Here is a 17,110-nt window from a genome sequence, read left to right on the forward strand (position 1 = left end):
ATAAGATTTAAAAATCAAGGTACATTAGTTTTATGTACCTTCAACCTCCTTGCTCTCAAAAAGGGCTTAATAGGGACATTCTCATTGAGCCCAGGGGGAATATTAGCTCTAAGCCTGATAATCCATTCTGATTCTATACTCAGTCCTTGTCTTAACATCTCCCCCTCTCACAGTGGTATCAGCGATAGCTAACACCTGAAAATTAAATACATGGTCAGGTCCTTCAAATAACACATGTTTGGATAATGCATTCACATGCGAACCTATTCTAATCTGATACAAATGTTCTCTGATGCAGTCCCTAAGCCTTCTGTCAGTCTTCCCAACATAATATGCTGGACACAGACAGCAGGAGGCCAGGTATACCACATGCATAGAATTACAATCTGCTTTAGCCCGTACCTCATATCTCATACCAAATAAAGGATGCATAAACCAACCCTTATTATCTATATAATTGCAGTAATTACATCTATTACAGGGAACTCTGCATGGCTGATCATCATCCCTGGGTTTAACCTTAGAATAACACAAAAAATCTGTTTCAAATTCTTCTTCCTCTTATACATAAAAGAGGGTCGGTCACCAACCACTGACTGCAAGGCCAGGTCAGTTACTAAAACGTCCCAATGCGTTCTAATCACATCCTTAACTAGGCCTACCCCTTTCGTATAATAGACTGGTACCCTTAACCTATTAATACTAGGGCTGGAGTCCAAGGGAGGACCACTCATCACATACTCATTGGAAAAGTAAGGAGTTGCCTGCTGTCCCCTCAAACATTCTATCTCAGTTAAGGTAGGGTCTATATCAACTGGTAAATATCCCCTCGCTTTAAATCTTTTACTTAATTCATGTACGCCATCCAAAAAACATGCCTCCTTGGGACAATACCTAGAGAGCCTAACAAACTGACCTCTCACGATGTTCCTAAAGGTAAACCCAGGATGCATACTGTGACGGTGCAAATATGAGTTTCTCTGACAACTTTTCCTGTACACACCAGTGTTGTACAGTCCACATTCCATCCTCTCAACAAAAATATCCAAAAAAGAAATCCTTTCAACAGAGTACTCAGAAGTAAACTTGAGGAAATCAGTAATATGATTGACCCTCTCTAAAAAGGAACACAGTCCTACTTCAGTTCCATCCCAAATTAAAAAGACATAGTCTACAAAACGACGATAGAACCGTACATGTTCCATGTAACCAACATCCAAAAATAAACACTTTTCCTCCCATCTAGCCATAAAAAGGTTGGCGTAGCTATTGGCACAAGATGTGCCCATAGCCACGCCATCCTTCTGCATAAATACATCTGAGCCAAAACAGAACAAGTTGTTCTCCAATACCACTTGTAAAAATAGGGTAATCAAATCAATCAATACATCACTGTGTGTCAAGTGGTCACACAAATATTCCTGTACATACTGTATACCTATACAATTGGGTATCACAGTGAACAATGACTGAACGTCCATTGTCACTAAAAATAATTGATCGCTCACATCACTAGGGCCTAAATATTCATACAGATCAATGAGAAAGTGTTTCGAGTCTCATAAAATGAATAGATTCGCATCAACCATGGGACGCAAGAAACTCTCAACATATAGAGAAAAGGATTCAGTGACCCATCCTCTACTTGCCACAATGGGTCTCAAAGGAGGCACAACTGGATCCTTGTGGATCTTGGGGAGACCCTGTATGGACAGGTAGGAGGGGTTCATCTATAAGTAAAAAAGTCATGGAGCTCTTTAGTGACTACAGATGTCACAACTAATTCCTCCAACATAGTCTAAATGCCCAAAACATGTGTCTGAGCCACCTCTACATTCACTGAAATATAAAACTTAATGTCCGAGAGCATCTCAATCATGGAGCTCACATACCTATCACTATCCATCACTACCAGGGCACCACCCTTATCTGCAGGTCTAAACGTTAAAGAGGGATCACTCCTAAGTGCCATCAAGGTCTCTCTCTGCATCCGATCAAGATTACCTCGCCTGTATTTCTTATTAAGACCCTTTATCTCATTCTCATATATATCCTTCTCCACTAATCTACTGAATACTGCTACTACTGGAGGAATAGGTGGAACATACTGACTTGGCTTCTTAAAGACATAAGGACGAATTCCACAGATGGATTCATTGAATTCTAACCGTAAACAAAGGTTCCTAATAAACATTTTGAATTCAACTATGGTATCAACATAATTACTTCTACAACTAGGAATAAACGTAAGACCTTTCTCTAAAACTGATAACTCGACCATTGTCAAAGGTCGAGTCGAAATATTATGTACTAGGGATTGGGCCTGCGTTCCCACATCCTCTTGATATCCTGATTGTGTTGGAGGTCCCCTGACCACTTCCGTTTGGGTCTGCCCCGACTCCCAGATCTCGCCCTGCTGCCACCCCCTCCCCTGTGATGTACATTGATCGGAAATGGGGAAAAAGGGGAAGGGGTGGGTGCCTACTCTGGTGGAAGGACAAGGTGGGTTACCTGTCCGAGTCTTACTCCTTACAACCACTACAGGACATAACAGTGTCCGACCGTCATCAGTATCTATAGTAGTGATACTGCTATGCCCCTTCCCTCCAGGAGCAATGGCCACACAATTTCCCTCACCTGTACCCTGTGCTTCTGGTGAGTCACTCTGACAATCTCCAGTTTCATTGTCAATAACCTCACTAGCTTCGGTAACATCTTTTCTTTTTTACAATTTTATTGTACAAGTAGACACTTTTGTAAATAGTTGTTTTGTTGTTTTTATATGTATTTTTTCTTGTTGTTCTTTTAGTTGTGTATTTATATTTCTAATGTTAAGTGTTACTGTTTTGATAACATTTTAATAAAAATATTTAAGAAAAAACTGATAAATATATATCAGTGTGGTTTTGAGGAGGGGAGGCAAACATTTGACAACATTAATACAACAGTGATGAATCCAGGGGAATGCAGAATGTAGGAAAGTACTGCTGTCATTAGTGGATCTTAATGCAGAGAAAGCATTCAGTAGAGTTAGCTAGGATTTTTTGAATAGGGCATTTGCATTCCTTAATAGAATTGTAGAGTTAATTGGAAGATATTTGAAGTGTCAGAGGCAAGAATTAAGGTTGTGGAGTTCCTGTCCAACAAGCTGTGTTTGAAAAGAGGAATCCGGCAAGAGGTGTCCTCTTTCCACTTTGCTATGTGCTTTATATTTACAGCCATTGCAAAGAATATAAGGGACTCAGAATTTTAAGGATTTAAGTAGTAAGGTAGTTGAGAAAAGTTAGCTTTATTTGCCGGTGACACTATTTTGCATTTAAACAATCCAGAAAATGATACTTTGGTAGTGTGGAATATTTTGAAACAGTCTCAGATATTTTGGGGTTATAAAATTAATGACGATAAAACAAAGGCTATAATGGTAAACTATATACACACATGAATTGGTTCAACAATACTTTTATTTATGGGGGCACTATAAGATGAAGTGTTTAGGTGTATTGATTTAAAAATGATTGTTGTATGGCAGATAAAGATATGTGTAAAGGTACTAAACAAAAGAAAATGATTATACAAAAAACTGAAAAAACTAGAAGCTGTTGATTATTGATAGTAAGATACAAACAGTGAAAATGTTTAGTCCCTTTAGTTTTAAGAACATGTCATGCGTATGTTTGTCAGTCAGAGGAGAAGTTGTAGACAGAAGTGGAGAGTTGAAGGAATTTATTTGGGAGGGGGAAAAGTCAATAGTTGAGTGGTATGAGGAGATCCTTCCCATAGAACAAAGTAGTTTATGATTACGTGATTTAATTGGATACTTTAGAGCTACACAGTTAAGGCTAATGTACATAATGCAAAAGAGAGGGTTGTAAATCAAAACAGAAAGATGATTAAATGGGGGAGGACAAGAGATAAGGAGTGTATAGGATTCTAATCCAGTTCTTTAAAGAGAATAACGACCAGAAAGATCATTATATTCATAAAGTTATAAAAAGTATTCTAAGAGCTAAGACAGCACTGGAATTGAGAAAGGAGGTTTTGCCAATATAGTTGACTGCAAATTAAGGGTATTGAAAATAGGCAATTGGGGGCTGTAATTTACTGGAGAAAACTAGCAAAGGAACCAAAGTATTAGGAGCAAATAACTAGACAAGGAAAGGTTTTAGAGTGGAATGAGGCTAAGCAGACGTTTGGACTGCAGGTTACAGACTGCCTTCCCTAAAAGAGATTGACTTGAGAGTATAGAAGAAGAGAAAGTGCTATGAGAGTGCTAAGTGAAAGACAAGCTCTGGTAGTTTTGTTAGAAGAGTCTACACAGAAACTGCTGTTAAAAATTGATAATTAGTAGGGCATATAAAATATCACATGTTAACTGTTAAGAATGGAGGTTATAAAAAATTAGGAAGAAAGAGACTGAAAAAGCAGTTTTCAAAGGAATAATGGGAGGACATCTGTTTGGCTCCCAAGTAAGTGACAAAGTCCATAAGGTTTAAGATTTTTGCTTGAAAGTGTTTGCATAGATATTTTTATATCCCAAACAGAATTCAGATAAATTTTCCTCGGGTAGATAGCAAATGGAGATGAGAGAGGTAACTGGGAACATTTTTTATTTTGTTGGAGTATAATGTGTTACCAGATTTTAAAAATTCCCTACAGAGTACTTTGTCAGAAATATTGCAGGAAAAAATTACTGTAATGAAGACAATATTATTTTGGGCTGAGACATGATCTGAATTGCCTGTACATAGCAAGGCCATAATTGGTTTAATGTCATTGGGTGCCAAAAAAGCAAGTACTAGATAATGGGAAAAAATCTAAATCAGCTGTAACTGAAGTACTGAATATAGTAAACGAGATAAAATAACTAGAGGTGGGATCTTTATATAAGGGCAGAAACAAATTACATGGAAGTAAATGGAATTTATGAGAACAATAAATGCAGCATAATGTTTAGGTGGAGGAGAGGGGTTTAAGGGAAGACAGGAATTGAGGAATATAATTACTGTTGGAGTGAATAATTGTTAAAAAATTGAAAACATGTATGTAACATATAATATATGATTATGACAAATTTTAATATGGTTTGTTTTCTTTTCTATTAATGTATGTATACCGATGTCTTGCGATAATTTAATAAAGGTGTTTTAAAAAAAGCATACAGACATTGTTATATCCTATCACTGTTTCACCAGCCTCCTTCAGGGGTTTTACTGGCAGACCAGGCAGTGTCAGAAAGTTGAGGAGGCATTCCTAGTGTTTGTGCCTTGAAGGGGGCTGTAGTTCATCTCCAGCTTTGAAGCCAGAAAGGAGATTTTGTGCTTGCCACTTCTTTTTTCTGAAGAAGCAAGAGATATTTCAGCCCATCTTGGACCTCTGCATTTGTTCAGCAAGCCTGTTCAATTTAACAGGTTACAGAGTGGTAGCACTCTAGTCTTTGCTGACTTTGTGTGTTGGGGCAAGGGGACAGAAAGGTTTGCCTGACATGGTTGCCTACTGGTACATCAGCATTTGAGAGGCTCATAGCATATGTTTGTGCTTTGTGTAGGCCAGCTTAATTTCTGGAATGTGGTGTTACACTGCCTTTATCAATGTTTTTGGTTGTGTGGCAGAGGATGTGCAGGAGAAAGGTGTTCTACTAATTGGATGGCAAGTTGATGGTGGTTTGTTTTTAATGTTCCTTGTTGGTGCTTTAACTTTGGTCTTATCATACTTGTAGTTCTTGGAATGGTTGTCAGTGTGGAGAAGTTTGCTGTGCTTCTGGTGCAGAGTACTTCCTTCATTGAGTATGAGCAAGAATTTTTCCTGTACTGGTCATTTCTCCCCATGGAGAGAGCATAAGAGATTTGGACACTGGCCTACTGAGTAGGAACTCAGAGAAGTTCTGCTGTACCTTTTAGGCTTCATTGCAGCCACAGCTTTAATTATCCTCATAGCTGAGCTTCAGTTGAAGGTGTTTTAGTGGACAACACACTATCAGTGTCTGCAGAATAATCAGTCCCTCACAAATATGCTGCTACATCTGTGCCTCAGCTGCATATAATGGTAGATGTATCCCAGCATCTTCAAGGATAGTGTTCTCTTTGTCTAGCTAGCTTTGTTGCCAGTGTATTTAACATATACAGTTATGAATGTGTGAGGAATTCTTATCAAGTTAGAAGTGACCCTGGAGAAGTATAGAGACACTCACTTTAATTTCTGAAAATATTACTTAAAAACTCTTCTTATTGCTATGCACATGTTAGAGAGTGTCGAAAACAGATAATTTTCTGCTGAACTTAAACGATCAGTACCCCTACCGCCTGTGTAACAAACAATGCAGTTATTGTATTGCCTCATCAGCCAAGTCATGTTTCCAGCAGATATTCAAATTCTAGGAAATCTGATCTTATTACAGAATCTGTATATTGTATTTCAAGTCCTCTCCAAGAAGTTGTAGCTTTAGATGAGCTATGTGGAAAAGATCTGAATAAGGAACTTCAGAGGCTGATAGTTTCACACAAGAGAGAACAGAGTTCTTCCTAGTTTGTGCTTCCTTCTACAGGGAATAGCAGAGCTTTTTTCTTTTTTAATGTAGACAGGAGAAAAGATTTTTGTGTATTCCAGCCATTCCCCTCAACTGCTAGTAGATTTCTGAGAAGAAAGCCAAAAATTCATTTCGGTAATCCACTACAGTGTTGTTTCAGGCCCAGGTCATGTGGATAAGCATTTAAGCTGGCTGGCAGGATATCATCTCTGTATTAGGATTTAATTCATCCAGTAATGCTTTTTATCCCAATAGATCTGGTAGTGGAACTTCTATAGATGTTGCAAGGCTTCTTGTAAGTTTACTTTTCCCCTCAAGTGGAAGGTAGATCTGCATGTAGTTTGATAAGTAGCCTATTCATTCACAGCTGGTGAGTATGCAGATCTTTGTGATCTACCTTAGGCATTTGTTTGATCTGATTCTCCGTTATTCCACAGACATGTTGCATGTTTCTATCTTGGTTCATCTTGACCTTATAGAGTGAATAACTGTAGTTCAGCATGGGTTGGTTAAACAGTGTATGAAGTGAGTCCTCCATCTGTATCCTCCAGTGAACACTTCTCCTTTGGACCTGACCTTCATTGTTAAAAGGCTTATTTTTCTGCTGTGTAAACAACCTGAGCCAGGAGATTTGAATAATTTTTATCTTGTAAGAATTAGTTCCTGGTGGCTTACTCATTCATTAAGCCTTGGTTTGTTTTCTGTAAGGTCATTTTGTTCTTAGGATAAACCTGTCAGTGTTAGAGGATTGTAATACTTAAGGCACTTGGGGGCATATGTTGATGACATTGCCCCGTAATAAACAATTTGTGGCAAGAAGCTTTCCACTGTAACATTAAAATAACAGGTAGTATCAAGGTAATTACTTGTAATCATTTTTAGGTCACTAAAAAACTGATAGGTATGAGCATAAAAATATTTTTCTGGAACTGTTTTTATGGAGTTAACGAGTACAAAACAGCTATCTGAATTAGCAGGTGGTACAAGAACTTTTGAATATTTGCTGCAACTTTTATTGATTTAGTTGGTTGCAATTTGTTGACCAGGTTAATCCCACCAGGCCAGTGGCCTCTTTTCAAGGAAGTCCTAAGGTGGTATTCATACCATTTAGGAAAGTCTTGTCCAGGAAAAGGGAGAACTTCCTCTAGTCTCTCCAAGTGCCGTGACATCTTTTACATCAACCCGAGCTACCACCTTCTCTGGCTGATAAGGATGTAGTCTTTGTTTTAAGGTAAGCATGGGTAAAAGAGGAAATATTTTAACTTTCGTTTGGCATTTGGGCTTAGGGGTTGCATTTTATGTATTGAAAATCTCTGCTTTCAGCTGGGATGGGGTCAATATCTGAGCAGTTAAGAGAAAATTATATTAGGATGTGGTAAATTGTGGGAGTGGTTGAAGAGTTGAATTGATAGGGAGAGTTTTTTCCCCAGTGCCTCCTTCCCTAAGTTACATTTTCGTTTGCATTTTGTTAGCAGTTTGACAGCTGTTTTTTGCAACAGGTTGCAGAGCTGAACCTGGAAGACACTGTGCAGAGACAAGTAATGAATGGTCGTCGTCCAACACTGCTTGCTAAATCACATCATCAAGGCCCATTGATTGTGCAAGAAGGGTCATCGTTGCAACAGAATATTATAGCTCCTATGAACAAGACTGAAGTTTTAAATGGATCTGACCTCATATTTGACAAGTAATGTTAAAGGTGTTTTTAATACTACATTTTTGTTTGCACATTATTAAAAATGTTTCCAAGTACAGTATTTCATAGCAGGTACTTTACTAATTTAAACAGAACTTGTAGCTACTCTTATCCTGTCCCGTTATTAAACTAGTAATCTGAAGTTGTTGTTTTCATTTGCTGTTCAACCTGTGGGGGGACTCTGATGTGGCACAGATCTGACACGGCCAAATTTTCTAGCATCAGACCCAAGCTCCTCCCCTACCCATAATGGCCCCTGTCTCCTTTCTCCCCTCAGATCTCATTTGCCAAGCATCTAGCTAGTATCGTGGTCCGTTACTCCAGGTTCCTCGTGAGTAATTGTTTAAGAATGTTTGTCTTTTTCTACTTCTTTGTGTCTTTTCTTAAATTCTTGTTTCTTTAGTGTACCCTTGTACCCCTACCCTTGCGCTCAGGCATCGGTCTTCCTCTTTCCACTTTTTTTCTTTTTCCTATCTGTGATAGTGTGGGTGTGGGTGTTTTATTCCCATACCATGGCTGAGACCCCCAAGCCAGGGTTCAGGAAATGCACAGGGTGAGGGCAGAAACTTACCCCTGCTGATGGCCACACTCTGTGCATGGTGTGCTTAGGAGTTCCCCACTTAAACACCTCCTGCTCAATCTGCATGGTATTCAACCCCCGCTCATTGATCGACAGGAGGACCAAGTTGATCCTCAGAGGCCTCCCTCCTTGGGGGCCCCTGCTTCAACTTCGACTGTTGTTCCCACTTCCTCTGCCCCGGCCTCTAGGACAACCTCTCACTGTGAGGTCTGGGGATGGGGAGAAGCACATACATAAGCACCAGGACAGACCTAGGAAACGGTCCCCTGACTGCGCTTCCTCAGCCAAGCCTCCTGCCAAGTCTCACCCAACTACCAGACTGGGCTGTCCTTGGCTCTGATCACCGTGCTTTTCCCCAGAGCTGGAGGTTTCTTGGGGCCAGTCCCCATTATTGGCCTCTCCCTGGCACCACTTTAGGCCAGTTTGTGTGGCCTCCTACTTCCGCTCCACTCAAGCCTCTCTGAAGCCGAGGTGGATAGGATGATGCAGAAATTCATCCGGACCCAGATCCAGATTGGAGTCTTGCCTGCCTCCTCCCCCTCCGGGACTGGGAGCATGCAGTCTGCCTTTATCCCCATTACTCCTTCTCTGATCCAACACCTGGTTTTGGATTTTTGACGTGTTGGAGAGAGTCCTCTAAGTTCCATTGAGACCCTTGACAATATCGTCCTCGGAGTCAGTCCTGGCTCCCTTTTTTTCTGGTCTGGATTCCACCATCCTGCCCCTCAGAGGCAGCCTGTTGCCTCTGCGCCCCAAAGAGTTCCCCCATGGGAACAACCAGAAGTTTTTGAGTCCTCCCCAGAGGACCCCCCCCCCCCGAGGAGGTTCCTCAGAAGCATACGTATAAAAGGAGGGACTTGGACTCCCCGCCAAAATCCCTCACAGAAGACACTGATTTGGAGGAAGGGGAGGGTTCCCCTCGGTCACCCCGGAAGATGCCTCTTTTGGAGACATCATGGAAATCCTTCGCCAGTGTGGGAGTGGTCAGTCCAAAAACTCAACCCGGACAAATCAGTGTTTCTGGAGGCGTTTGGCATAGGAACCTCTACCTCCTTGGGCGTCCCCTCCCGCAGATCCACTTGTGGATTTAGTGACATCTTGGGCATAGAAGGAGCCCGACATAGTGGACCCCGTACCCAAATGCCCCAATAGAGTTTTAAGTGCACCATCGGACAAACAGCAGTGGTCTAAGGGGTCCCTGGTTGATGCCATGGTGGCAGTGGCAGCAGCCACCAAGAAAGAGCTCACTCAAGAGAGCTGTATGGTCTATCCACCAGACCGAGAGTCCCAGGCCATGGACCATTTTAGAAAGCAGGTCTATGCTTCAGCCATATTTGCTGTACGTGCGCTGAACTATATGGCATATCTGATCAGACTTCAGCAAGACCTGGTCACGGAGGTCGCAGAGTCTGGCCCAGGGTCCATGTCGGCGGAGGAACAGAAGGTGTTCTCTTCCCGTATGCCTACCCTTGCTTCAGTTTCCAATACATATATGCGGCTCCTGTACCACGCTACCCAAGACGCCACTAGAGCAGCCGGTACAGACGTTGCCATCAGGCGTTATGCCTGACTCTGGCTTTGTGCATTCTAGGAGCCCTTCAAGGCATCCTTCACTAATGCCCCATATGATGGTTCCACTTTTTTTGGAAAGACCATAAGAGACACATTGGTCCAGAGCGAGAAAAACAGGAAGACCTTGTCTGACTTCGGGATCCGCTTCTCAACCCCTCAACGATCCTTTTCCCAGCATCAGCAAGGGGCGAAGAAGATGTGGTTCCGGAGGTCTCAGGGCTATCCTCATGATGCTCAGGATTCACCCTCCCCCAGAGGCAGAGGGGATATGACAGGCACTGCCATCGTGGCAGGGGGGGACTGAGAAACCAGGGGTCTAGGGATACTTTCTCGGACAGACCCACACAGCAGCCCTGAAGGGCTGCCCGGCTGCTCATCTCTGGAGGCAGTCAGGGGTTGCATTTCACTATACCCAACAGCCTGGGAGTCAATTACTGATGATCGTTGGGTGCTGCAAGTAAAATCCAGAGGATATTCAATTCCATTCATCCAAAGACCAATCCCACCCAGACACCTCCCGGACATTCTACCCACACAAAGGGAGGAAATAGCACTGGATATTTCCAAGCTGCTCAAAAAATGAGCCCTCTAGTCCGTCCATCCCCCCAACCAGTCTGGATTAGGCATCTATTCCAGGTTCTTTTTAGTACCAAAGAAGACTGGGGACTTAAGGCCCATTCTGGATCTTTCAACCCTAAACCAGTTAGTTGCCAGGACAAAATTCCAGATGGTTACTCTCCAGTCCATTCTGTCCTTTCTGCAGAATGACTGGATGTGCTCAGTGGACATCCAGGATGCGTATTATCGCATCAGAATGGACAGGCGTTTTTGGAGGTTCCTCCTCTTTCGGCTGGGGGCCAACCACTACCAGTTCAGAGCGCTACCCTTTGGTCTCACCATCGCCCCCAGGATGTTCAGCAAAGTGATGGCAGTGATGGCGGCTCACCTGTGGCTGCAGGGATTTCAGGTCTTCCCCTACCTGGATGATTGGCTCCTCTCCGCACTCATCAGGCATCGCCACTACCAAGCCAGGGATCTCCTTCTCCAAACTGCCCATCAGTTTGGCATAACCATAAATCTCAACAAGTCCGTATTGGATCTGGTACAGACTCTGGACTTCATTGGAGCTCGGTTACACACCATTCAGAGCAAGGTTTTTCTGACCCCGGACAGACTTCAGTCCCTCAGACATCATGTGTTGTACATTGTTCAGACCCAGTTTCCCCCTCCAGAATCGGTTCTTCAGTCATTGGGGTCCATGACGGCCATGATTACACTCATCCCCACAGCTCATCTGCATATGAGAGTTCTCCAGTAGACTCTGGCGGTCCAGTAGTCCTTACTAGACCTACCCTTATCCCATCCAGTTCACGTGTCTCGAGTCTGCAGGGATTCGCTTATCTGGTAGCTACAATCCCTGGATCTTCTTCGGGGTCATCCCTTTATCCTTCCAGCCCCTGTGACAATGGTGACCAAGGGGCTCCTCCCTACTTGGGAGGGGGGGTATTGCATGGGAAGGACAGTCCAAGGCACGTGGTCTTCCCTGGAGACCAAAATTCATATCAGTGTCCTGGAGATGAGGGCAGTGCTACTGGCATTGCAAGCTCTCCATGCCCATCTTCCTTGAGGGATGATTGCTATCCAGATAGACAATGTGTCTGTAGTCTGTTACATCAACAAACAGGGGGAAACCAGGTCTTATCCCCTTTGTCACAAAGCCATGAGATTGTTGGAGTGGGTGATCTCCACTGGCTGGTTTCTGGTGGCAACACACATTCCAGGGAGGTCCAACATCCTGGTGGACAGGCTCAGCAGATCTCTTCTGATGCCTTATGAGTGGTCTTTGAATCCTTCAGTAGTGGAACAGATCTTCCTAAGGTGGGGTCAGTCTTGCTGTGATCTGTTCGCATCTCCTTCCAAAGCAAAATGCAGCAAGTATTTCTCTCTGAACCCCCCTCCGGGGGAACCCCCAAGAGACTCTGTGGTTCATGCTTGGCACTCTGGTGTTCTGTATGCTTATCCTCCACTTACGTCCCATGATCCCAAAGTTCGTTCAGAAAGCTTGATGTCTGGGGAGCTTAGTGATCCGCATTGCTCCCTTCTGGCCTTGCCAAGTATGATTTCCCTCTCAATGGTCTCGTGTAGTGTGTCCTCCTTGGACATTAGATCTGATCCCACATCCAGATCTAGTCAGTCTGAAGCTTACGGCTTGGCTGCTCCAGTTCCAGTGATAGCTAGGACTCCCAGGGTGTCTTCTCTGGTTAAGAAGGTTTTGGTAGCGGCTCACAAATTGTCCACTAGGAAAGTTTACTCCAGTAAGTGGAAACGTTTCTTGATATGGTCACCCAACATGATCTGGATCCTTTCACTGCTCCAGTTCTTGCTATTCTGAAATTTTTGGTAGATATATTTCATCAGGGTGTCAGTTTCTCTATGGTTAAGGTTCAGCTAACAGCTATTTCCAATTTTTATATAGGAGACAATTTGGCTTCCCTGGCTTCTTCTAAGCTTTTGTAAAGCCTTTTTGAAAGGTACCTTTTTGCTTCGGCCTCCAGTCAAGGACCCCATGCCACCTTGGGAGCTTACTCTAGTTCTACAAGTTTTGGGTTCTTCCCCCTTTGAATCTGCAGCTACAGTGGATTTATAATTCCTGCCTTGGAAGACCACCTTTCTTGTAGCTATTACTTCAGCCAAAAGAGTGTTAGAGATTCAGGCCTTATCTTTTAAGTCTCCATATATGGTGTTCCACAAAGATAGGGTCTCCTTATGCATGAACCCTTCCTTTCTTCTGAAATTGGCTTCTGAATCCAACATTCATCAGGTCATCAATCTCCCTGTTTTCTTCTCCAATTTTCAGAGTAAAGGAGAGCATAAATTGCACTTGCTTGATATTCGTAGGCAGTTGTGTTTTTATTTGCACAGAACAAAGTCCTTTCGCAAGTTGGATCAACTTTTTTTCTTTTCCTAAGCCTTTCCTAGGGAAACCAGTGTCAAAAGTGACTATTGCTCATTGGATCTCCCAGTGCATAGTTTGAGCATATACAGCCAAAGGCTTATCTCTTCCAGGTCAAATTAAGGCGCATTCTACTAGGTCTATGGCTACTTCAGTGGCCTTTTGGTCTACGGTTTCCTTGGATGATATATGTTCTGCGGCTACTTGGGCATCTTCGCACACATTTATTTCCCATTACAAGTTGGATCTGCTGTCCAGAGTAAGGGCATCCTTTGGCTCCATCGTGCTTTAGAATATCCTTCCATGAGGACCTCCCAGGGTCTTGTGGTTGCTGGGTACTCTGTCCCACAGGTTGAAGAGCAAATGAAAACAACAGCTTCAGATAAAGAAGCTATGCACTCACCATAACGTTCCATCTCAGTTGTCGCTTTTCATTTGTCTTCAACCATCCCTTCCTCCTGCCTTTTGCGGGCTGTGTGGTGCATTAAGTGGATAAGACATAGTCTTTTTTCTGGCAAGCCTTTGTCTCCCCTATGGGGCTTCCAAGTTACTAATACTAACCATGTTAGGTTTGTGTTAGGCCAAAGTGTTATGGTCGGCAGCAAACTCGATCTGAGGAAAGGAGGGAGACAGAGGAGGCATTATGGGTAGGGAAGGAGCTTAGAGCTTGAATCTGATGCTAGAAAATGCAGCCGTGTTAGATCTGTGCCAGATCCCAGTCCCCCCAGAAGTTGAAGACGAATGAAAAGCAACAACTCCGATGGAATGTTATGGTGAATACATAACTGACAATGACATATTTATAGTGTATTTTAATGCAGAATAGATCCTCCTGCTATTTTAACAAACTAACTGTTGCCCAAGGTTATAACTTTTTAACTGTGTGGGAAATTTTGGTATGAAATTTTTTAAGGTAGTCATTCAAAGGAACTTTTCTGTCAAAACTGTTTTGTGCCATTGCAGTTCATTTTGTACATAAGCGATAACACTATGTAGTGCCTCAGCTGAGTTCTTACATTTAAATATCGTACAGATGAGGAGGAGATTTACATATTGGTTAGCATGGTGCTTCGCAAATGTTTACTGTTTACCATTTCAAAATAGTCACAAGTGTAATAATTTTGGTGGCATCTCCAAGAACTGAAAGACATATATAAGCATTAATAGCACTCCTCCCATTAGTTTAGCTGATTATATACTTGCTGCCTTTATCTAAGTAGGTTTCTGTTGTAATTTCTTTGTTTGCTTTCTTTTTATTTTAATATGCGTTTGTGTTACTGCATAGTTTTACTTGTACGTAATCTTCCAGTTTTACCTCTTAGGCCATATAATGTCTGGCAAAGTCTTTTTGCCTTATGTGTGTTTGTATATGAGATGCGAAAGTGTGTGTAATTTGACTCCTAAGTTAGAGTGGCTATTTTCTGTTGTTAGTGAATGATTTTGCTTTGTGGTCTCTTCCTGTTTCTTTTGATGCTGCTTCATTTTCTGAGTGTTACACTTTCTTCAGGATGTTATCTTTGCCTTTCTGGATGTCTTCTGCTATTCCTGATCAGAAATTGTACTTAAAATTGCATTTTAATGCTTTTATTTGTGTGAATTGTGTTTAATTTGTGTCAGTACTGATTCTTGTTTTGTTCTGTTCCTTGAGTGTGTTAATTGTAGTGTTTGATGGTGTTCTTTATTGATTCAGTCTTTTTGGCTATTTCTTAGTTTGATAGTTTTCCCTGCCAAGTAATTTTTTCCAGGATGGTGGAAGTTGGTCGGATGTTGAAGTCTGTGAATAAGTAGAGATCTGTGCTAGAATGTGACATCCAGCTGCCTATACTAGTTTTCTGTCATGTATAGATCAGATTTAATTGTGCCCATTTTATAAATGGTGGTAAATATTGCAAATTGATAACAGGCAGCTATTAGTACCAGCTTTAATGGATAGGTCTGATTCCAGTGTATCCATACCTAATCATGCTTCTAGGTTTTCAAATTTAGTAATAGAAGATGGAATGAAGCAAAACTGAGTTGCAAATTATTTCAGTAAAAGTCAGTTTTGGACAAATCCAATTAGTTGTTAGTATAGAATTTGATTCAAACCATGTTGAGTCTATCAGTACAGTGATGCAAAGGGAGGAAGGATGAAATTCAACTCCTGTACATAGAAAGAGAAGACTAGAATGGGAACAATCAGTGGAGGGTGTTTAGATACTTATGAAAGCGCTAAGAAATGAAGGAGGAGGGCTCTTGGGGAAGGAGGGTATTAGCTGAATATTTTTCCAAGTTCATAATGGAATAAGAAGTGGAAAAACAGTGCAATCCTTGGATCCAGACACAAGTAAAAATAGGAGATTAGAAAGTAGTCCAGCAGCCAGTATGATGGTTAAAGTAGATACCCAAGTGGAAAATAATTTAAGGTTTGATAAAGAAGGTAAAGAGAACAATGACATCTGGAGGGGGAATTTCTGACTATAGGAGATTCATTGCTGAGGGGAATGAAAAATTATTTGCCCAGATAAATAAGGAAAGCGCGACAGTTACTGCTGTGCATGTTGCCAGAATGAAGGATGTTAGGATGGGTGTGTTGAGGTTGATAATCAATGCGTTATGTACATAGTAAATAGTTTCTGCAGATAACATAGGTCGGAGTAAGTAGAGCATATCACTGAGCCTTGTAACTCAATGGGGTGAAGCTGTTTTTTTTTTTTAAAACGTATTTTTATATATTTCCCTGAGTTAAAAATGGGCCCAGTGTTAATGTAGCAGGTAGTGTTTTAAATAGTGAAATAAGGAGACATGTGTTTGGCAAAATAAATTAGCTTATTGGTTTAGGAATATATGGATGAGGGAATAAATTATTTTTCTAGAGATGAGTTTCATCTTAGGAAAGGGGAAACAGAATAATGTATGACGACATGGAAGATTTTTTAGAGCTAGAAATGGTAATTTGACTAGGGAATACTACCCCTTGCAAAGGACGTATAGACTTGACTGCATTAGTTGCAAATGCCAGAAGTTTCAATAATAAAATGTGTAAGCTTATCTTAATAAAAAAGGAAGAGGTAGATATTGATATTACCAATGATACATGGTTTAATTCACTTTTTACTCCCCTGGAAAGCCCAGGGTATATATAGCCTTTCACAATACCAGGAATGTAGAAAAAAATTTGAGGGGATCTGTTTACTTAACTTGTCATAAGGAGCATTTGAATTATAAAAGTACCAGAGAAGATATAATTTTAGTAGGCATTCTTTGTAGGTAAAAGGCACTCAATAATGGGTCTGTTACTGTCCTTTAGCTCAAGCTGTTTGACTCAGAGAACTCTCATTGAGCTTAAAAACTTAATTAAAGATAGGTCTCTGTAATAGGAGTAGTTTTAAATCTTGCTGATATTAACTGGGGACAAAGGGAAGGAAACATTAATTTTGAAAGGATCGTGCTTTTTGAACTGAAAAAAATGATGTAATTCAGTATGTCCAAAAGTGCAAATAGAGGGAGTAATATACTTGTGGTCTTGGCACCAAGAGAAATACTAATTGAAGTAAATGTTGAAGAACCTTTGTCCATTTCTGACCATTGTGTAGTTAAGTGTATGCTGTATTATGATATTCAAGAAAACATAAATATATATTAAGAATACATGTTTATGGTACAAACTGCTCAGTTGTCAAAATTAATTAATGAACTGTAGTTGGTCTTTAGAGTTCTTAGGTAGATGACATTAATGGGGTCTTCCTGAATGGTATTTAGATGGCAATACTGGAACCATAAACCTACTTATTCCAAAATAGTTTG

The 17,110-nt window shown here is 41.3% G+C and overlaps 1 protein-coding gene across 1 annotated transcript in view; it reads left to right on the forward strand.

Moving 5' to 3' along the window:
* The window catches only part of REXO5 (RNA exonuclease 5), a 1,525,618-nt gene that overhangs the window by 804,422 nt on the left and 704,086 nt on the right, over nt 1-17,110 (forward strand). Inside the window, exon 12 of the mRNA XM_044089498.1 lies at nt 8,023-8,210. Within this exon, the coding sequence (XP_043945433.1) occupies nt 8,023-8,210 (188 nt within the window). The remainder of the gene's footprint in view (nt 1-8,022; nt 8,211-17,110) is intronic.

The sequence above is a fragment of the Protopterus annectens genome, chromosome 12.part0 (assembly GCF_019279795.1).
Source record: "Protopterus annectens isolate FY-2018-M chromosome 12.part0, PAN1.0, whole genome shotgun sequence".
NCBI lineage: Eukaryota > Metazoa > Chordata > Ceratodontiformes > Protopteridae > Protopterus > Protopterus annectens.